At 54.9% G+C, this 22,299-nt stretch overlaps 1 protein-coding gene across 1 annotated transcript in view; it reads left to right on the forward strand.

Annotated features, from left to right (window-relative positions):
* MINDY4 (MINDY lysine 48 deubiquitinase 4) overlaps positions 1-10,957 on the forward strand; it is a 107,675-nt gene extending 96,718 nt beyond the window's left edge. Inside the window, exons 15-17 of the mRNA XM_021708457.1 lie at positions 1,067-1,247; positions 1,744-1,816; positions 10,572-10,957. Coding sequence (XP_021564132.1) covers positions 1,067-1,247; positions 1,744-1,816; positions 10,572-10,620 — 303 coding nt within the window. The 3' untranslated portion in view covers positions 10,621-10,957. The remainder of the gene's footprint in view (positions 1-1,066; positions 1,248-1,743; positions 1,817-10,571) is intronic.
* The last annotated feature ends 11,342 nt before the right edge of the window (positions 10,958-22,299 follow it).

Consider the following 22,299-nt stretch of genomic DNA (forward strand, 5'->3'; position numbering starts at 1 on the left):
CGTACATAGCTGAGTAAACCAGGCCCATGGGGGAGGGAAAGACACTCTCAAGGGAGTTGGAGAGGACTTCAGGGGCTTCACAAGGGGCCTTTGGTCACCCTTCCCCCATTGCAGGCAAGATGCTAGCAATGTGCTGAGGGCCCTGATGTTTATTTCCCAGTATCTGTCTTCCTCAAACACCCTTCCATCGTGACATTCCCCTGCTCCGAGCTTACAGGGACTCTCTTATCAGAAAAATGTCCATGGTCCTTATCCTGGTATTGCCTCATCCTAATCTTTCCCTGCCCGCTCTTCTGAAGGCCCCTCCATGCCCTAAATGTCTCTGGCCATTCATTCCTGGCACTCCCACAGACTGTTCTCCCAGACCTTTTCCTCCTGGCTTCCCATGCCTCTAGTCCTGCTTATATTTAAGGTACCATTCTTGTTCAAGTCCTGCCTCGTCCACAGGACCTTCATTTGTCAAACACGTACCTGTACCCAGTATGCTAAGGGTGTAGTTTAAAATACATGAGGCAGAGTGACGCACTGTGGTCACTAGGGCAGGCACCTAGTGATGGGACCTGTGGGAGCTGAAAGGAGGAAGCAATCCCTGCTCCCAGGATGGGTGATTTGGGCGATGCAGGCTCTCCAGGGGAGTGAGCTCTAGACAGGTAGAGAATGCAGAGGCACAGTTGGTGGCTGAAAGGCCGTGGAAGAATTGGTTAGGAGGTCACAGCCATGGCCCCGGTGCAGGGGGTGAAGCGAGGCTGGTGGGGGAGGTTTCAGACGAGGAATATGCAGCCCTGGGAATTACTGACTGCTGGGTGTAGAGGATGAAGGGAAGGGGTGGTGCCCGGGTCCTAGGACTGGGTGGCAGAGGCTCCACAGCAGCAGCAGGCCAGGGTGGCAGGGCAGAGGTGGCTCTGGGGAGGAGCTCCGTGGGGAGCACAGGGGGCTCCCAGTGTCAGACATAGGCATGATTCTTGGTTGGGCCTTTCTGAGGTCAGCCCTGCCATGGGTTGGACAGAAGGTGCCCTGGCCCTTTCCCTGAGAACGGCATGGCACATGGGGCCTCTCTGTCATCCAGGTTGGCTGCTTCCTGAAGACCCCGAGGTTTCCCATTTGGGTGGTGTGCAGCGAGAGCCACTTCAGCGTCCTCTTCAGCCTGAAGCTGGAACTCTTGCGTGACTTGAGGACCCAGAAGCTCTTTGACCTGTACTACTACGATGGCCTGGCCAACCAGCAGGAGCAGATCCGGCTGACCATCGGTGCAGCACCTCGTGCCATCCCCAGGCATCCTCAGGGAGCCTCTAGGCTGGTCACAGAAACCAACCTTCATATGACCCCTTGAGACAGTCGGAGGCCTGGGGGATCAGAGACCAAGTGTTAGCAGGAGGGGGCGAGAGCTGGGACTTTAGCAATTTTTAGCATTGAGGGTCTAAGAAGTTGAGACCACATGGTAGAAGGCACTGAATACTATTCTGACAGGTCTAGATGGATTATTCAGGGAATAGGGAGCCATGGAAGGTTTTGGAGTAGGAGGGTGGTAGCTGAAATGGGACACGGGTGGGTAGAGATGGAAGTGACAGGCCAATGAGTAGTCCAAATGAGAATTGATGCCAGGAATGGGATAGATCCAGTTGAGATGGAAAGGAAGGGACAGGTACCAGAAGGGTGGGTCCCAGGAATTATGGTTGTTTGTGCTGACCTTGGATGGTGCAGGCAGGGCCTTGGTTGATGTGTGTTTGCCTCTCTCCTCCCCAGATACCACCCGAACCATCCTCGATAACAGAGACAGCGACCTTATCCCACCCCTTGAGCTGTGTATCAGAACCAAGTGAGTCAGACCTGCTCTGGCTTTGAGCCTCACCCTAAGTGGTCAGGAGGTGTGGTGGTTGGGGGAGGTCAGACCTGTGGGGAGGAGGGTGGGTCCTGGATCCCCTTGATTCAGAGGGCGCAGTGATTGGAAAGACATAATGCTGAAGGCTTGTGTGTACGTAGGTTTTCCCACTGATGGCCACTGAGGCCCAAGCACAGGGTGGTATGTGTTCAGGTGGTGGGGTGGGGAATCCGGGTGCCCCTTCAGGGCCCTTCTTCCTTAAGACAGCAGCAGCCAGGTGTGGTGACTGCTGTTAGGCCAAGGGAGGCGGGACAGGTATGTTTGCCTAGGGGCAAGGGAGGCTTGAGCAGGCTGGGAAGGTGGGGTGGCCCAGCGAGTTGTAGTGGGAGGGGCTACACCTCTGAGTAGGGGTAAGGGGGGGCAGGAACAGCCTCCCCACCCTGAGCAGAGGCAGCTATTGCCTCAGGGGTGGGTGGGGTTCCTTGACTCCTCTAGCCCAGCCCCTCTGTGTGTAAGAGAAGGCTGAGGCTTGGCCAGGGAAGGGAGTGCCCAGTCTGTGAGGTGAGTTGGGGCTCTCTTCCCTCACACCCTAGGGCCAGGGCAGTACTCTGGAGGGCTGGTGGGGCTGTAACTGTCCGAAATGTCCAGCTCACTGCAGCAGGCCCCTCACAGAACCGTTGGGTGTGATGGAGAGACCTGGACTCTCCCTTCTTCTAGGGAAGCAGTGGAGCTGGTAGCCATCATGAGTGAGGGTTCTGGAGTCAGGCTGCCTGCGTTAAAAGCCTGGCCCTGCCACTTTCTGGGGCAGAACTCCACCCTTGCGTACCTCACTTTGTCATCTGTGACATGGGCTCATGGCAGCACCTAGCCTGAGGCTCTTGTGAAGAGTGCCTGGGATGTTACTAAGCACCCAGCAGTATTAGCTCATGTAATTATCATCTCGACCACTTGTGGGTTGCTGTGGCCTCAGGTGGAATCTCCACTTCCCTGCTTGTCACTTGGCTGGGGTCTGGCAGGGGATATGGACGATGGCCGAGGCCCTGCGGCACTGACTGACCTAGATCCAGAGGACACAGCCAGAGCTCAGGGTCGCACCTACTGCAGGAAGTGAGCCCCTGAGTGGAGCTGCAGAGAGAACTGTGTGCACAGTGGGAACATCAGGAAGGGAAGTGGGGGGGACATCCTCATCATGCCTCATCTTTCCATCCGTCCATCTGTCCATCCATCCATCCATCCATCCATCCATTCATCACTCCCTGAGCCAGGGATGAAGCATTTTTGCAGGGTCATGTGCGGGTGCTTCTTTCGTCAGGAGGATTAAGGGCACCTGCAGGTCACTTTCCTTTCATGTACAAAGGGCCACTCATTCAAAGTGATGAGAGAAGGGCAGCAGTGGGGAAGGGAAAGGAGGTGACACCGGCCTTGGCAACCGTACAGGACACTGTGGGAGGCCACAGGGTATCCATCCTGCAAGTGGGCACCCTGGACACAGCCTCTGCTTGCCTCAGACCCCTGGGACCCTCCCCGAAGGCCTCCAGCTGGCTGTCTCTGCACCCCTCCCAGTGGGTGGCCCATCACCCTGAAACCTCTCCACTGCCCCTTCTGGAGAAACTCCTCTTTCCCCAGAAACCATTCCACTGCGTGACTCACCAAGCACCTCCCAGCAAGGGCCAGGGATAGGACTTTTTGGGCTCAGCCCTAGGTGGCAGTTGTTTGATAATGACTTGGAGTGCTGACCTGTCCCCTAGGCAGCCCCTCACCCAGAGCTGGCATGGTGTGAGCTCAGTCCAGATTGAGAGTACAGTGTGGACATGGCGCAGAGCTGTCTCTTCTGTCAGCTTCCCCATCTCCTAGGACGTCCCTTCCCAGCTTCATGCCAACAGGTGACAGCCAGATGGTGCAGGAAACTGGAGGGGCTATATGTGTCAGAGAGTAAGCTCTAGGGACAGAAGGTCCAGAGGGGTGATCCCAGCATGTCCTTGGACTGTGCTTACCAGTCCTGGTTCCAGATGGAAAGTCATCCCACTTGCCTGGCACACAGGGCTAGGGACAACCAGCCTGGGACTCTAGTTGTCCCAGACCCCACCCAGGTCCCTGATGGCTGAGGGAGAACCCCGATCCATCTGTGGCTCACCTACTGGAAGACTTTCTCCAGGGCAGTAGGCCTCAAGCTTTAGGGGACATCAGAATCACCTGGAGAACATGTTCAAACAGATCATGGGGGTTCTGGTTCAGTAGGTCCAGGGTAGGGCCCGAGAATTGGCATTTTTCAGGAGTTCCCTAGTCATCCGGAGATCACACTTTGAGAACCACTGTTCTAGTGAGTGGTGCAGGCGGTACCTCTCCCTTCTCAACCCCTTCCCCACCAGCCCCAGTCGAATATCAAGTGAATCACTGAGCCTCCTGCCTCTGGCCTGCCATAAGCACTGGGCCAGGGTTGCTTTCTTCCTAGCTCCACTAGCACGTCCCCCTACTACCATCCCCCCAACCTCTGCCATGAGTGTTCTGTGTCTGACATAGCTGCCTGCCTGCTCTGCCCTCCCATCACTCCCAGGCATGGTGGACCCACCTCGACCCTTAACACCGTGAGACTTGTCCCAGCATTATTCCTGGACAAGCTGAGTGGGTGACCGAAGAGTGGGAATACTGGGTTCACCGCCCCTAGACCCATCAGATAACAGCACTCCCATCAGATAACAGCACTGTAATAGGAAACAGCAGGCCTGGGCTCCTGGAATTCCAGTCCGAGGAGTTGGATGACAAAGACTTTGCATTTTGTTTTCATCCAGAGTCTCAAACAGTTCAAAGGGAGAAACTTGGGAAGGTAGCCTCTGAGGTCAGTGAGGACCTGCTGGTAAACGGGTCCTGCCTCTTGAGGGGTGAGTCCTGCTGCCTGTAGGAAGACCTTGCCTTGTCAGGAAGTGGGTACACATGGTGCCATGGCCCAAGCTCAGGTCATTTCAAAGGCTGGAGTCAGACCCCAAGCCCCAATGAGCTGCATCTGTGTGTCCACGGCGCCCCTCTTGCTGGATGGGCGGCGCAGCAGGGGAGACCAGCCTGGAAGGCAGGCAGGGATTTCTTCCCATCATGTCCACCCTCATGAAGCCCCTGGGTTGGACTCCATGGAGTCCAGCTGGATAAGACTTGGTTCCTGCTCTCACAGAGTTTGCAACCAACCAGAAGACAAGTTCAGAATCAACTCTATTACCATCCAAGGAAAGATGTACCACTTACCCAAACCCAGCTCTGTTGCCCTGCAAGAACCCACATCTGGCCCAGCATAGGGCATCCCACAGACCTGGCCATCTGGCAGCTTGCTTGGGTCCACATAAAGGCCTTTGGACATCATCTGGTCTAGCCCCTTCTTTTACAGAGGGGGAGATGGGGATCTCCAGAATGGAGGGCTGTGCCCCAGCCACCACGACCCGAGTCATGAGCTCCGGGGACTGCAGCTTGGGCCCTTGCTGTCCCACCCCAGTGAGAGGTCACAGAGCGGGTAGTGTCACTTCCTGCCACCTGGCTTTGTTACCACAATGACATTGCACAAACCCAGACTGCCAGTTTTGCCTTTGGAGAAAAGAATCCTAATTTGAACCACCCCCGGGTCCTTGTGCCCTCTCTGTGCCTTGGTGTGACGCACGTCTCAGCTTCGAAGAGTCTCCTGTTACCTTTGCTTGTGTCAGGAATGTGGGGTCTGTCCCCTGCCCCTTCCCCCTACTGTTCTCTAACCATCTCAGCAAAAACAGGCTCCTTTATGGTCATTTCCAAACAAGACACACACATGACCTCTCTCATGCTTCCAACCTAGCCAGAGTGAGAAAAAGAAACAGTTGTCAACAAGCCAGAGAAAAGAGGAAAGAACTCATAACCGGGCCCTGCGGCTGGGGCACAGATGTTTCTGTTTGGAGGCTCAGACAAGAAATTGAAAATGTAATTTAATTCCAGCTGGGAATGGTGCCTTTGAGGGTCTGGGGCTGAGCACCCGCCTTCCCTAGTTGTCCCACACCCTCTGAAGATGCCTCCTTCTCCAGCGTCCATGTTGACACCTTCTTGCCTAGGCTCCTGTCCACAGTGCCTCCCACTCATCCAACAAGCATCCCCTGGGTGCCTGCTTGCCAACTGCACCCCAGCCCTTCTCTCAGGTGCTCTGCTGCCCACGCGCCTGCTCCACACCAGCTCTGCGGTGGTCATGCTGTGAATTCCACAAGGTCTAGTTCTGCTCTAGGCTCCAGTTTCCCCATCTCTTGATGGGGTCTAACAACCCCTCAGCTGCGCTGATGTGAGGTTGAGAGCAGAGCTGCAGAAATTCTCTCTCTCTTTTGAGGATCCTGAGGGGCTCTACACATGCCGGGGAGGAGAAAGAATCAGGTGGCAGCAAGTTTCTCAAGAGAGAGCTCGGAAGGGGCAGGAGACAGTGACAGCAGCCACAGGTGTGAAGGAGACCAAAGTTTCCCCACTGGGTGTCTGGGTGGGCGTGAAGGGACGTGTTCATGCAACGCCTCCCCCCTCTCCGTGCTTCAGCTGTGGGTGAGACTAGCTCTGCCCTGGAACCAGGCCTGTGTGTCAGGAGAGATCCCCAGGACTCCAGGATCTGCTCTGGAAGGATGGGCGAGGCAGGGCACAGCATGGGTTGAGGCCCTCAGGTGAGTCTAGGCTAGCCCCCGGGGCTCCTGGTTGCAGTGACTGGAGAGCAGGAACAAAACTTGCACACCAGCTTGTTTGTCTGGAAATTTAAAGCGAGCAGGAGACATCTCTGTATTCCTACTGGTCGGGAGCTTTGGAACCAGGCCTGCCCTCTTCTCCTGGCTGATCCAGGCCCTGTCAAGCATCTCTTCCCATGAAATATACTGCTGTGTCTTCAGTGTTTAAAACCACTGAGGCAGGTAACTGCCTCTCTGTTGTGCTGATGGCCCCATGGGGGAAAGGGCCTCACTTGTGGCCATGATTGACCCTCTCCATGGTGTTGAGTGGACTTGAGCTCCAGGGAGCAACTTTATATTCCCAGGGTTAATTGGCAATGTGTGGGGAAAGTTTTCGCTGTCACAACCCAGGGAGAGAGTGTTAAACATCCTACAATGCACAGGACAGCCCCTACAACAAAGAATTGTCCAGCCCCAAATGCCCAAGGTGGAAGACTGAGAGACCCCACCCTAAACTGTCATTGTCACCTCTGGAATTAGCCTGATGAGTGAGCCGGGACTTTGATGCTGCCTCACCCTCAGCGTTTCCATTTCACCTCCTCTTCCTCTGCCTGTCCCTAGTTGTTGGTTGCATATGCATTGTCTTTGTAACTGACACAGACTTTCAAGAACCATTCCAACTGGGGAGAGATTCATCCACTGTGTAAACATAACATCCATCTTGTCTCTCCCCTTTCCATTTTTAAAATGTCTGTGCTTTGATCTTCTATTGTAATTTCCAACTGCTTCTCTCTGGTGCTTCCGGTACTCTCCTCACATTTGCACCTGTTGGCAGGGATGGGGAGGGTTGACAGTAAGACTCAGTGATGGTAGTGTGCCGCGAATGTTGTCTAGCGGCAGATGAGTACATCTCACCCTGCACTGAAGCATTTTGCCAGGAGCTCACAGGACAAACCTCAGTCTGCCTGTCAGAGTGAGGATGGTAAAGGTTTGGAAGGACAGAGAGGGATGAGGTGAAGGGCTTTGGGGACCAGGTTGAGAGCAAAACTGTTGCCGTCCTTCCTGCCTCCCTTCTGCTGCCTTGGGGGTCTGGACTCAGGATTTGTTCCTAGTGTCCTGGACTTCAGTGCTTACCCACAAAACTGCAAAGATGATGAACAGAGAACAAAAGGTGAACCTCTCAAATGGTGTGGCAGAACTGATTAGAACCTCACTGCTGCAGATTGCTAAAGCTCTGTCAGCCCCGGGACATGCAACAGATGAGCCCAGCCCCTGGGAACCTGGGTTCTGCATAGTGCCTGTTTTGCCTCCAGCGCCTGCTCAGTTGTGTAAGTCAGAGCTGTGGTTGTTTTTCCTGTCGGTTGCTACCTTTGCTTGTTCAGGAGTGTGGGGTCAACCTGTAGCAGCTCCCTGGCAGTGTAGGAGGTGCACACTTACTACCCAGTGGAGTCTGACGTCTCCAAGCCAGGGCAGGTTGTCTCCAAGTACAGTCCAAGGTCTCTTGTTTGAGCAGTGAAGATGATGAATGCTGTGATGCAGATAAATTCCATCGAAGTGGCTGAAGACGCTTATTGGATTCCTCTGCAGCTGCTGGACACACAGAAGCTTAGGAAATAGTCTAAAGCATTCAGAATCCCTTCATTCTGCCACATCCAGTGGATTGAGTGGTGCTGGCCTTTTCAATTCACATGATGAGTTTGGAGGGGCAGGGTTGGTGGGTAAGCACGAGAGTGTTATGGTGCATCTCTTGTCACAGACTGGGCTGGGAATGGAGCCTAGTAAGTTGGTTCTTCCTGAAAGATCTCTTTTAAAAATTTGTGCAGATATTTTTGCACATCCAGATCTGTTTCTGAGCATTCATGACCAGAAGGATCCCACGAACCAAATGGCTCGGGTGGCACCTCGGCCTTTTTTGCAGGAAGGAGAGGATCATTGCCAAAGGCCATGCCCTCCCATTTCGGTTGAGATCTTTTGGCATTACTGTACAATCACCAAATGACACTGAGGAGAATGCAGAGACAGTTTTGGAAACAGTTCCCCTAAACAGCATGACATTTGTGACTGAGCATGTTTTCCAGCGTTTTAGCCTTTTATACCGAACATTTTTTAACAAGAAGATCCAGTTTAATGTTTGTATATGGACAAATCACAATTTCTTAGGACATTGATTGGGGAGCACAACCTAGGGCAGGACGGCATCTTGTGTCTAGACTGTGATGAGCATTACATCCACATGTTCCCTGTAGGTCATGGACAGCCTGCCCTCACAGTGCCCTGGGTGGAGCTGGGAGGAGGATGATAGTTAATTGTTCCCCAATGTGCTATATGCAAATGCCATCCTTCACACCAGACCTTTCTGTGGGAGCTAGAAGCACAGAATTGCTGCTGAGATGTTTTTCTCCCAAGTGACTAGAAGTCTTTTTGCTCATTTAAAGAGAAGTAGGATGATGTAAAGTATAAAATATGAAATAGAAACATACAGTCTTTACAGATGTCAAGAAATTGTCTGTACGAAGAGGAAAGTAGGCTGGAAGATCAGAGTGAGGATGAATCCTGCTGCCTCTGGAAGAGTGTCACTTTTAAGCTAAAAACCAGAGACCCTGATGCAGCCATTGAAGCAAATCCCTGACTTGAAGAAAGCCAAGGAGCAGATGCCTGGAAGGAAGGACATAGAAGTTCAGCAGTAACCTGGGTTACATCATGAGGATGGAGAAGAGTGCATTGAGGATTAACCATTGATGGGGCCCTCCCAGGGCTTCCAGGCATTCTGTTGGGAAATGCAGCTCTGGTACTTTGGGAAAAGCTGCTCCCTCCTTTGCATTGCAGCTCCACCCTCTGGGGTTCTAGACTTTCCCGTGTAGGTACCATTCAAACGAGAAGGCTTCCCTTTTTTCCTTCTCTGTAGCAGCTAGGATTTTGACTTCAGTCTGAAGAAAAATTTCAGGTTTTGAAAACAAGACATCTGCTCCCTCCCCAATATGCTATGAAATATAAATGCTTTGAAAAGTATTTGTGAATTCTAGTCTCAACGTCTGCACCATAGTACTGAGATCGGCAGCCTCTTTCTCCTAGTTCATATCATCTTAGGATATATGTAGATGTATAATATCCCAATGCCAGCTTTTACATAAATACCTCATCTACTAAATATGATCCCTCTGAATTGTTTTAGAGAATTAGCACCATGTATTAAAATCAAGTGTTAGGCAATTTCATAGTCTCACCTACAATAACTTTTATTTTGCAACTGAACGTTATTTTGTCTAACCCTGGACTGCAGTTCCATTATGCTCCATACTTCTTAAGGTAAAGTTATTTTTTATTTTAATTTTTTGAGTTGGAGTCTTACTCTATCACCTAGGCTAGAGTGCAGTGGCATGCTCACGGCCACTGCAGCCTCAACCTGCTGGGCTCAGGTGATCCTTCTGTCTCAGCCTTCCAAGTAGCTGGAACTACAGGCGTGTGCCACTGCTTGTAGAGACAAGGTCTCACCAAGTTGCCCAGGCTGGTCTCGAACCCCTGGACTCAGGCAATCCTCTCGTCTCCACCTCTCAAAGTGGTGGGGTTACAGGCATGAGCCACCGCGCCAGGCTCGGTAAAGTTATTTTTAAAAAATCTGTTGTGTCACTGCTTAGAGCCCTTCACTAGCTTCCTGCTGTTCTCAGAATAAAATTCAGGGTCTATATAGGGCCCTGCCAGCTCCCAGCCTGTCTCCCCATCTTTCTGGGCTCAGCCATGGGGCCTCCTCTAGTTTGAACACTCCAGAGTTTCTTCATATCTCGGTCTGCATAGGTGTCTCTAAAAGGCCCCGTGACTGGGTCCAGATATATGGATCCCCCATGTCAGTGGAGGGTCCAGTAGGACCAGGTGTGGAGTAAGCCATGGCCTGGAAGAATGAATCACCTGGTACCTGTCCTCTCCAGTACTCCCGGGGTCCCGGGTGTGTTTGTGTTTCACAAGGGACTGATGTGTGAACTTCTGTGTGAGTGTACAGGGGTGAAATGGGCAGGCTGGAACCTGCATCCTCAAAGCTCCAAGGCGCAAGCTTTAGAGTGTAGGTGCAAGAGCTGGGCCCTGGCCGCTCTAACTCTCTCTCATCACTCTGCCCTTAGGTGGAAGGGGGCGTTGGTGAACTGGAACAACTCAGACCCCATCCTGTGACCCTGGCCAGGCCTCAGGGGGCCTCTCTGAGAAGAGCATCACCCCCACTGAGCCAGCATGGCTGCTGAAGCACCCAGAGCCTCCCAGCCCCTTCTGTGAGAGGCCCGCACAGGATTGTGGTGGGGGCCCAGTGTGTTGCTGTATCTCCTCCTGGCTGAACCGTGACTACCAAGGACCAGAGGGAGGCTACTGCCGCCTCTGCTGCCTCTGTCTGCACTCCTCCCTTGTTCCCCTTGGGTCATCCCCTTGCCAAGGCTTCTGCCATGGTTGTCCCTGGGACCGTGGGCATGGTTATTTCTGGTAGTTGGCTTCCCATAAAAACAAGAGTTGAACCCAGGCCGAGGGCTGAGACTCGTTTGTTCTGTTGTTGCAAAGGGAACACGAGGTCTGCACTGATCGTGGCAGCCTGTGGTGGGATGGTGCTGGGTGGAGGGCCGAGAGCCCAGGAGGCCCATGGGCTGGGATGTCTCCTAACGAGGGTCCAGTGCATGATGGAGGAGCCCTGAGGCAGAGCACCAGCCTCAGGGAGCATCCGTCACATGGTTGTCCATGTGAGAAGCTCTGAACAGCATCATGGCAAAGCCCCAGGAGCCGCCATCCCTGTGTCCACCCCGTCTGCCCCATGAGCACCGAGGCTGTGGCTCTGAGGGGGCCAGCCATGCAGAGGTGGGTGTTTACAAACGGGGACCAGGGATACATTCCTGCTGTGTCTGCCCTGGCCTAGGGAGGGGCTGGGAGAGTGGTGAGCACTGGACAGCAGCCACTGGGCTCAGGACACAAGCAGCAGGAGGGCTGGGTTCCCTCTGCATTGCTGGCTAAGGAGAGAGCCCTTCTTTGTAGATGCCAGGCACGTAGGGGCAAGACTGGCGTTCGGTAGTGGCAACTAAAGGGCTTGCCTTGTGTTCCTGAGATGGGGCACGTGTGCCGGCCTGTCAGTCTTTGGGGAGAGGCAGGGAGGAACTGGCCAGGCCGGGAGGGATGCAGGAGGGCGGAGTGCTCTGTCCTGCCCGTGTGAGGCCCCGCGGGGTTTGCTGTGTAAACTCCAGCAGCCATTCACAGTGGGCTTCCAGCAGAAATGCTTCCTATATGTCCCTGGAATGTTTATGCATTTGTTTTCCTTGGCTGGGGACAGGCCGCCCCGCGGAGGAAGTCGGTTTCCTTGCTGCAGCCTTGTTTATCAGCCTGGGGAGGAAAAGTGTGTCTTTTCAATGAAACTCACTTAACCTCCTGACCAGGGTCCCTTTGGCAGGCCCGGAGAAAACAAACCATTCCCAGTTGCTTGAGAAGACCGGTTCCAACAGCTGACAAAGGCGCTTTTCTAGAAGCCAAATTCACCCAGTGTGACACCCCTCGCCTAGGTCTTCCTGGAACGGAAGAGCAGAGCCCAGCACCGCACTCCCCCAGACCCAGACACTGCCACAAGTCCACGGTGCTGCTGCCATGCCTCCGGGAGCCAAATACAGGCTCGGGCCTCCCACGCGTGGGCGTTCTTCACCCGGGGTACAGAGTTTTCAAGGAGACCGTGGGTAGGCTTCAGAGGGTCCAGAGCCCCCAGATTATATTAACTTTCCCCCTCCCGCTACAGTGGCCATTTGGGAGAGAGAGTTGTGGTTGGTTGATTCCATCTTTCCCCTTTGTCCCAGGAGTCTTCCCCAGACCCTCAGGCTGCCTCTGGCTCTGGGGAAGAGGGGCAATACCGTCTTACCTGTTTTACAGCTGTGCTGGGTGTGGCCCTCTGATGGGGTATGGGGCAAGGTGGCTCCTTTTGTAAGGGGCCCTCCCATCACTGGGGATCTCTCCAGGGTCAGGTGGTCCATCCTCAACTTCTGCTGTGGCAGACCCTCAGGCCTCTGCTGGAGCCAGCCTTTCCTGCACCCTCTCTTCGGAAACCCCGAGTCTTCCTTCTGCAAGAGCCACACTTGAACCGTACAGCACACCAACACATCCTTGTCCCCCAAATCCTGGAGGTTGGACCTTTCCCACTTGGCCTTGTCCACTTCACCAGAACCAGCACTGCCTCTGCTTCCCACTCTTCCCTTCCCCATGGAGTCGGGCTGTTCCTATGAGTGTGTACCCTGAGGTACACGTCAAGCTTCCAAGCGGTTTTCTTGAAGCCCACCTCACTTGGCTTAAGGAGCAAAGATGTATCCCGTCTCCCCCCATGGCTGGGGGAGGGGAGCCCAGCACACTGATGCTTCTCTCCAAGACTTCCTCACTAGCTCCTGGCCTCTTCAGCCGCCAGCCCAATGCTTTCCTCATTTTCTCTCATGGACAGAGGGACAGGGACAGACCAATGTTGGCACAACCATTCACACCACTCGCTGAAATTTCTTTATGGAGGTGGCACAGTCAGAAGAGCAGTTTCCAGAAATGCAAGAGTTCCCTGGGGGTCAGAGCTGGGCCAGGCTTGGAGGATCATGGGGGCTCTCCTGAGGCTTCACCTGACAGCTCCCCAGGGTCTCTATGTCAGCGCCCAAAGGGCACACGGGATGGGGGCAGGATCCGGCCCACCCACAGCACTGGCCCTGGTAGAGGGCAGCAGTAGCCCCACCTCCTGTGAGGACCCGGGATGGTGAAGGGCCAGATCTCCGAGAGGCTTCCGCAGGCCCTCGGCTCTGCTAAGCCAGCCATGGCAACAGCAGGACTCTTCTGCCCCAGTCTAGGTTCGCTGTTGCCTCCTCCCCCACCCCACCCAGGAAGCACTGAAGGGAGGTGTGAGAGGCCTGCAGGCATGTGAGGACACGTATGAGGCTGCATTGACCCCACTGCTGCCCACCGGTGTGGTCGCGAGCATTTGACTGAAGTTCTCTGAGCCTCAGTTTCCACATCTATAGAATGATAACCTCCTCGAGCTGTGGTGAGGATTAAATGAGTTAAAACATTGTGAGGCTCTTAGAACAGGGCCTGGATTTGCATGGACACAATGCACGTGTGCTCCTCGCATTTCCAGTGGGGCTGGAGAGGCTCTTGGAGGAGGGGGCATCTCAGCTGAGCCTTGGAGGACAAGGAGGGTTTTGACAAGTGGAGATCTGGATGGATGATCATTCCAACTGGAAGGAGCAGTTACGCAGAGGAGACTGGCAGACACCATCTTCTGAGTGGCCAGAGCATGGGAGGCCTGGAGGACTGGGAGTGGATGCAGAGCGCAGGTGAAGGCCTAGATGATGGACCTGGGCTGGGACATCTTCCCTGGGAGAGGAGGTTGTCTTAGAGGGCTGCTTCAGACCTCTCTTCCCCGCATGCAGTGGGTCGTGGGGCAGAGGCAAGGAGCACACGGAGGGCTGAAGCAGGGTCCCCAGGGAAGGTGGTGCAGATGGAGAGGTAAGGAGGGCAGGGGAGTGAAAGACCCTTGCTGCCAGAGGAGGCTAAGCGGGTGATCCTCATGGAGGCCACGATCCCTTAGGGGACCCTAAAAGTTGCAGAAGGCGCCCAGGCTGCCAAGCCTATTTGCAGGTATTTCTCTCCACCCACCAGAGTCCTTACTCCTCCCTAATCATGTGCTAATCCTCAGGGACTGTGGGAGCTGTAATTACCAGGCAAAAATGCCAGGCATTTGTGATAATGGAGATTGCTTAATGCATATCCTGGGGTGAGGGGGTGGGCTGACTGGTGGGTGGCGAGCGGAGGGGCAGAATGCCACTGTGCCTGCACACTGGCAGGGAGTGCGTTCCCAGCAGACCTGCTAAGCACGGAGAGAGGCCGGGCCCCTGGTGGGGCTTGGCAGTTACGAAACCTGCCGGGGGACTTTCTTGACCTTCCTCTTCTTGCCATCTCCGAGGTTGCAGTAGTTCATCCCATTCTCCTGTCCATAGTCCCACAAAATACCCATCCTGTGTCCTGTTCCTCCAGGGAAGTCACCAAAGGTCTTCTCTTTACAGATAAGGAAACTGAAGTCCAGGCAGGAATCCTTGGGTAAGAGCACTCCTGAGGCATTTCTCTTTCACAGGGGTCTCTTGGAGACCAGACTACCAGATGGTCTTGGGGCTGGATGGGAGAAACCTGACTGGAGGCCGAGGTGGAGGTGATTCCCCCTGCCTCTGTATCTCCCTGCCAGCCTCCCCCTCCAGCGCTAAATTCCACCCACCACAGGCCCCAGCAGCACTTCCCCAATTGCCTAGTGTCCTCTGATGCACTTGGATCCCTGTCCTCTGGTTCCCCAGGTCTATCTATCAAATCCCGCCCATCCCACGAGGCAAGCTCTAAGGCTCCTCCTCTAAGAAGCCCTCCTGGATCGCCCAGCTGAAAATGCACATCCTACCCTCTGAGTGCCCACAGGACTCAGTCAACTTCTCTTTCATAAGCCCAGATCCTAGTTGGATCTGTAGGTCACAGATTCCCCCTATTGTCACATACACACCTCTACACCACATGGTGCTGTTTCCTTAGCCTTGGTCCTGGGGCTCCTCCCTCCCTCCTTTCCCAGGCTCCGGTGCCATCCTGGGGGACAAGCCCAAAGCTTACTCCTCCCACTTTGAGGGAGCCCTTCCTCCACACCCCCCCTCCCGCTGGCTTATGTGCCAGCTGGGTGTTAGGGTGGGGAGGTGCCTGAGGTCTCTGAACCGTTGGTTCTGGGTGTGGTTTTGAGATTAAACCTGGCGCCTTTCCTGCGGCCCCTGATAAGGGTGATCCTGGGTGCTTATCTGGCATGTTCTGTTTTAAGGCCTGTTGACATTGTGAGGTTCGGCGAGGTCCCACCTTCCTGTGGAGCCCGCGGTGATAAGCACAGCGTAGTGCCATGCTTGCCCACCTCCCCGTGGCCTGCTGGGTGCCTAGTGTTGGCACTTGGGACATCACAGTCAGCACAGGCCCTGGGCCCTGCACCTCACCATCCCAGCACAGAACTGACCCTGAGGGGTGCTGTTAATAATTATATCAGGACAATTGTGTAAACAAAAACTGCTGTGCAGGAGTACCTTAGTCTGAGGCAGGATTGTTTTGATATTGATTGATCTCCCATCACCCAGTTCTTCAAACTCCCGGAGCCAGAGGCCTCTTGGATTTTATTCGGGGCATAGAGCTCAGAAGAGGGGAACCTGTGTGGGCTGGAGCAGGCAGGGAGGATTCCTGGAGGGGGAGGATTGAAGTTAGACCCAGAAGGAGAGTAGTAGATAGGGATCGGGGGCAGAGGGTATTCCAGGTGGGATGGGCAGGTTCTGGGCTGTTGGGGGCAAGGGGTCTGGTAAGTCAGGGGCGGCGGGAAGGTTAAGGATGTCAGTATTGGATCCTGAAGGGCTTTACCAAGCTAAGGAGCTTGAGCTGTGAGCACTGAGGAGCCACTGAGGGTTTCAAAGCAGGGCAGTGGTGAATTCAAGCTGTTTCAGAAGATTGACACGGCAACCATGTGGAGGGTAGATCAGAGAGAAGATGCTAACTTCTGGGCTGGGGCCACGGAGAGGAGGGGCCGGTGGGGGATATTCTGCCTTTTAGTGATTCAGCCTGGGAAGCAAGGTGGGGGTCCATGTGCCTGAACCCGAATCCTCTCTGTTCCCTGCTTCTGGGCAGGCAGCTCTCACCTCGGGCAGCTGTTCCTGCTGCCTACTCCTGTCTGTGCTGGCGGCTGCAGCTCTCCCGGGAACAGTCTTTGCAAAACATCCCTGCCTCATGATGAAGGCTTCCTCCGCCCGCCTGCCTTGGCAAACCATGAAGGAGGGGTCCTCAATTCGAGGAAGTGCCCAGGCCTTTGTTCTGGCTCTGGCCATGACTGGACCCACTGCCCATTGTTTTCCATGCTATGGGTGACCTTGGGCCAGCTGGACTGCACTGGCTGGCTCCCTTGGGGCTGGCCATCTCCAAGTGCATCGTGGAAGACAGCCAGGCTGGCAGAATGGTTTCCAGTCCTTAGTGGCCTTGGGCAGGGCCCCTGCCCATGGGAGACTTGATGTCCCTGGCCATTTGGGGTCTCAGTGGGCACTGTGGGAACTGCTCATTTCCTGAGGACCCAGAACCTCTAGCAGGCAGAAAAGCAAGTTCCCAGCCTCAGAATCGAGAGCCAGACCTCCTCTCTGTCTGCTGTTGTCAGGGCCCTCTTCTCTGGGGCCTGAGTATCAGAGACCCAAGTATGTCTGTCTGCTGCTCTTTGTCTGGGTTTTGCTGCACCTGCAGTGGAGTGTTCACTGTGAGAAAAGGGGCCTAGCAGGATGGTGGAGTGGTTATAGACCTTGTCCTGGAGTGTGACTGCCTGGTTTTAGATCTTATCTCTAACCTCTCAACCTCTCGGTTGTGTCACTAAACAAACACTCAAAATAACCTTTCTGATCTTCAGTTTCCCCATTTGTAAAATGGGAAGAATAACAGCACAAATCTCGTAAGGTTGGGGTGAGGACTGAGTGTAAAGTGCTCACAGACAGCCTAGCCCCAGTGAGAGCCCAGTAGCAGTTGGCTCTTTAGTTGCGAGCTGATGGGCAGGTCCATCTCATGGAGTGTCAAGAGGATGACCACGTGGAATGCTGCAATGCAGTGAGGCCACCTGAGCCTTACCTGTGTGCTGACCCTGGAAGTCAGTCCCCCTACCCACACCATCTCAAACCCACCCTGAAAGCAAGCCCTTCCTCTCTGGAACCCATGGGGTGCTCCTTGACCAGCTGGATAAATGGCTTCCTCCCCAGCTGCCCCCATAAGGCTTTGGTTCCCACCTGTGAAATGTGGTTATTGGACGAGGGCTTCCCACACAGCAGCTGGGCCCACACTCTCTGCGGTGACCCCTCCTGAGACTGAGATTGAGGGTAGCGATGGCGGCCACCATGCACTGCCCCAGACTGCCTGGCATGCAAACCTCTCGAGAGTCAGAGAAAGAAACTGAGTCTCAGGGAGTCCAGGCACTGGCCCAGGACCCAAGGTGCATGCCCACGCTTTTCCTCTTTGGCCCTTGCCTCTTGCCCAGAGAACTGGCTGGGATTCTGGAAAGCTCCCAAGCGGGATGGAGGAGAGGGTGGGGCTTCCTGGAACCCCTCCTCTGCTATCTTCCCTTATTTCCTGAGACTTCGGGACTTTGGAAATATCAGCGAGTGTCTTGGGTTCTACACCAGCAGGCCATTGTGTGGAGCCCGACCTTTCCTTCAATTCAGACCTCTCCGCTCTCCAGCAGCCCAGGGAGAGTGATGGGTCAGTGCCTCTGTCTGGCCCGCCCACAGAGTGGCAGCCTGGCCACCTATCCCTTTTGCCTTCTGCAAACCCACTTCCCATCACCCCAAACCATGGCAGAAAACTCCAAGTGCTTTTTCCTTCTTTCCTCTAAAGCAGACACACCTTGGGCATAGTTGTCTAAGGATTTTCCATTTTCTTTTCTGGAAAGTCATCAGGGTCCTGCACGTGGCTATCTCCACAAAGGTGGCTGGGAGGAGAGGCAGGTGTCCCTTGGGAAGCGTGCATCCCCAGGGCCCGTGGGACCCAGCTGTGCTCCCTGAAACCTCCTCAGGCCGCGTTGACACCCAAGGCCACCGGGGAAGGCCCGTCACAAGAACAGACATGTTTTATGAGTGGAGAACTCCAGACTGGGAGGGTGACTTCTCCAGGGTCTGGAGGCACGAGGCTGCCCAGACCTCTTTACTCCGGTGTCCCACCTGTGGCTGTGCCCACAGTCACCTTCACCTTTAGAGGCCTAATTGTCTGAGCCCCCCATTCAGCCCCGACTCCACCTGGCCTGGGGTGGGTGGGCAACTCCCTAAGGACAGAGATTATATCCTTCCCGCTCTGTAACCCCAGTCCGGGTGCTCTGGAGGCAGACCCCCAGCCCTCCTTGACTGCTCTGACCCAGAGCGGGGAGCAGAGAATCCCCGTGGCTCTGTTTCAGGCTTAGAGAGAAGACAGTCTCACGTGGGGACATCCTGGGGCCACTGGGGTGGCAGGAAGGCAGCCTGCCATCCCACCTCCACGCACCCCTCTCGGGGGGTCAGTGAGGGAAACTCCCCTGCCGTGGCTGGAATCCCACCCCTGTCATTCTTTCTTCTGCTTGGACCTTCCTCTCCCTAAACTCCCTCCCTTCCTTCATATAAACAAATCTGTCTGCCTCATTCCCTCCTCCAGGAAGCCTTTCCTGATTACTGGAAAGAGGTGGGGCTTTTCCTACAGATTCACCTCACCCCTTCCTGTGGCTCAGGCCTGGGGCCCAGCTGCCCACCCCTGAACACCCAGGCTGCCTGGTGGAGCACCCTGGCTCCAGGTTTCCCTCTGTTGGCAGGGGCGCTTGAGTCAGCTGGCATCTGAGCCTGAGTGGTAGAAGAATGCTCTGCTAGGAACTCAGACCCTGAACTGGCCCAGCCTGTGTTTTGTGGGCGCTGTGTTATGTGGATCATGACTCTGCCTCAAGGATTCACCCTACTGTAATGCCCTGAGTCCTTTCCATAGAAAGTCCTGCTCTGCTCCGCAAACGCAGCCTGCATTTCAGGTCTCCTGAAGGGAAGATCTGCTCGGTCAATTCCCTGGGCAGCCAGAATCAGGGCAGAGACTTCCTATGGATGATTTCTCTGTTATCATAGGGTAACACTTCTTTCCTTCCTTGCCATGATCTCCTCTCTTCGGTTTTATTTTCACTAGACTTTGGGAGGTTTTTTTTGTAATTTAGCCCCCTAAGCCTCAAAGTGTGGTCCTGGGACCAGCATCACCTGAGAGTGTGTAGAAGTGAAGCATCCAGTTGGGTACAGTGGCTCAGGTCCATAATCCCAGCACTTTGGGAGGCGGAGGTGAGAGGATTGCCTGAGTCTACAAGTTCAAGACCAACCTGGACAATATGGTGAGACTTTGGGTCTTTTCAATCAATAAAAAACAAATTAGCCAGGTATGGTGGCATACTCCTGTAGTTCCAGCTACTTGGAAGGCTGAGGCAGAAGGATCACCTGAGCCCAGCAGGTTGAGGCTGTGGTAGCCGTCAGCGTGCCACTGCACTCCAGCCAGGGCAACAGAGTGAGATTCTGATTCAAAAAAAAAAAAAAGAAAAAGAAAAGAAATGCAGAATCCCAGGCCCCACCTAGACCTGCTGAATCAGAGTCTGTATTTTAACAAGACCCAAGGGACTCATATTCACGTTAGGGCCTTAGGAGCACTGCTGGGATCCTGAAATGCTTTGGGACAGGTAGAAAAGGTGCAGGAAATAAGACTATGATGCCTCTTTTCTAGCCCTGATTGCCCTCCCAAAGGCCTCCCCTGCAGCCCTGCCCCACCCTCCCAGCCCCACCCCTTCCAGCAAGCCCTTGCTCTGATTTTGTCCTTGGCTCTACCCTCTGGCAGGGTCAAGTCACTAAGGTCTGTGTTGTCTGCTAGGATGAGGCTGATGGCGGGCTTGTGTCCTAGGTTGGGCCCTTCCAGGGGTGGGCTGCTCCTTCGTGGACCAAAGTGACCCTCCTGGTGAGTGGGTGAGTGGGGACGTCGCCAAAGCCTAGGTCCAGGTCTTGCCTGCTACTGGGATGGGTCTGCCTGAGGAATGGCAGCCCTGGGCGTGGGTCTTTCTTCCAGGCTTCTGCTCCTAAAAGCAGTCACTGGGAGGAGGGTATGGAATACATGTGGTCTGGCCCGCAGGACAGGACTGTGCTCCTGGAAGCCACATGGGAACAGCGGCCACCGGAGCTGTCCCATGATGGGACCAGCTGCCTGAGAAAATAACGAGCCCCCCTCCCCCCAGGGGAGTACCCACCTATGGGTTCATGGCCCTCCAGCAGGGATTTCTTAAGAGGAGTCCTTGGTCTGGTAGTGTCTGATTTTAGGCAGCCTTTGTGATCCCTTCAGATCCCAAGGTTCTGTGATTCAAAGTACTGCCTCCTCCAGAAAGGCTTCTGTGACTTCTCTTACCCTCACCGATCAGCTTCTTCCCACCACAACTTGTGTTTGTGAGTCTGGGCCCCCCAGCAGCCTGGGAACCAAGGACCTGAGTCTCCTCAAACCACCGGTCTCAGACTGATGGGTAGGGGTGGATGGGAAATGAGGACAGGTATGGGATACAGGCCTGGCAGGTTTCTCTCTCCTCGCTGGCTCCGAACATGGCCACTTCCTGGACCTCTGATTCACCAACACGGAGGCATGGGAGAGGGCCTCTCAGCCACCCCAGGCTGCTTCCAGTGCTGCAGTTATCCTTCATGTTCCTGAGCCCGCCCAGAGGCAGGATGGCTGTGAGGTGACCTGGGCTTCCCAAGTTCCAGACCCCATGGCCCCTTTGGCCCTGGATCTTCAAAGGTCCAAGTGATATCAGCTGGGAGTGGGGCGTATAGGGAGGAAGAAAGGATAGAATCCTGCCTCCCTAAGGCAGCAAGTCTCCTCTGGTCCACTGTATGCCCTCCTGGGTGATGATGCTCTGGTTCACCATGTATGACACTGGGCAAGTCACTTCAGCTGATGGCCTCAGGTCACCTTGGTGCAATGGGTCACAATGCCCTGAATGTGCTGCTGCCCTAATGTTTTATGCCCTGGTGCTGGGGGGGGGAGCTGGGGACTTGGCACGAGGACCTGTGGGCAGACCTTTAGAGCAGCGGCACAGAGCCGGAGGTATGTGCAGGAGTAGCGTGTGCTGAGCGTGGCTGCTGGTGTGGGGCCCTGGGGAGCCAGGGCCTGGCTAGGCACAGGGGCCCAGGGCAGGGGACCATGTCATCATTTTCTCATTAGGTGAGACAGCGATCTGCCTGTGTGAGATGATCTTGTTGGCCCCGTGGGCTCCAGGAATGTTGGCTTCATATGAATAGACTTTCCAGACGGACCACAGAGTGAGGGGGCTCCAGGTGGGTGGTGGGGAGGGCAAGCCCTGCCCACCCTTCCTTCCACCCTCCTGGGCCTCACTCTACCGCCCCTGCCCATAACATCCCAGGAAGTGAAAGAGTGAGAGGGTGGTCCCACAGGTGGCCCTGCCCCAGCCCTTCTTCAGGGGGGGCCAGCACACCTCTCCTGATCAGCCTGTGGGCTGGCAGTGGGCCCCCTTAGCCCTGAAAGCCTCCCCAGCCGCCCTGCACACTGAGCCTGCTCCCCACTGGCTGCCAGGCCCAGTCCCTGCCCCCTCTGAGGGTGTGGGGTACCATCTGGAGATAAAGAGGAAAACACGTGGTGCAGTAGAGGGTCTCTAAGACAGGGACCATGAAACAGTGCAGTCACAGAGATGCCCCCGCACCTCTCCCCCACTGTGAAGCTCAGCTTGTGGAGAAGGGCTGAGATGAGGGGGGTCCCTGGATGAGGAGCAGCATGGGGGATAATAGCTGTGAGCACTTGGGGGTGGCAGTGGGGCCTGGAGAGACAAAGCTCAGGGCTCCAGGCAGCGGAGGCTGCGTGGTGTACCCAGCAGAGGGTTGCAGAGGTGGTGGGAGCTGGTGACCACAGTGTGTCTTTTTTTTTTTTTTAAGTTGGAGTCTCACTCTTGTTGCCCAGGCTGGAGTGCAGTGGCACACTCATGGCCACCACAGCCTTGACCTGCTGGGCTCAGGTGATCCTGCCGCCTCAGCCTTTCAAGTAGTGGGAACTACAGACACACGCCATCATGCCTGGCTAGTATTTTTTTGTGTGTGATTTATTGTAGAGATAAGGTCTCATAAAGTTGCCCAGGCTGGTCTCCAACCCCTGGGCTTAGGAAATCCTCTCGCCCATTGCGCCCGGCCCACAGTGTGTCTTAATCTGTGTGTGTGGGTAGAGACATGTACATGTGTGGGTACATATGGTCATGCAACACACGTGTGTTGCATTGCGTGTGTATGTGTCCGTGTGTGCACACAA

The sequence above is a fragment of the Carlito syrichta genome, unplaced genomic scaffold, assembly GCF_000164805.1.
Source record: "Carlito syrichta isolate Samal-C Ts95f unplaced genomic scaffold, Tarsius_syrichta-2.0.1 Scaffold138305, whole genome shotgun sequence".
NCBI lineage: Eukaryota > Metazoa > Chordata > Mammalia > Primates > Tarsiidae > Carlito > Carlito syrichta.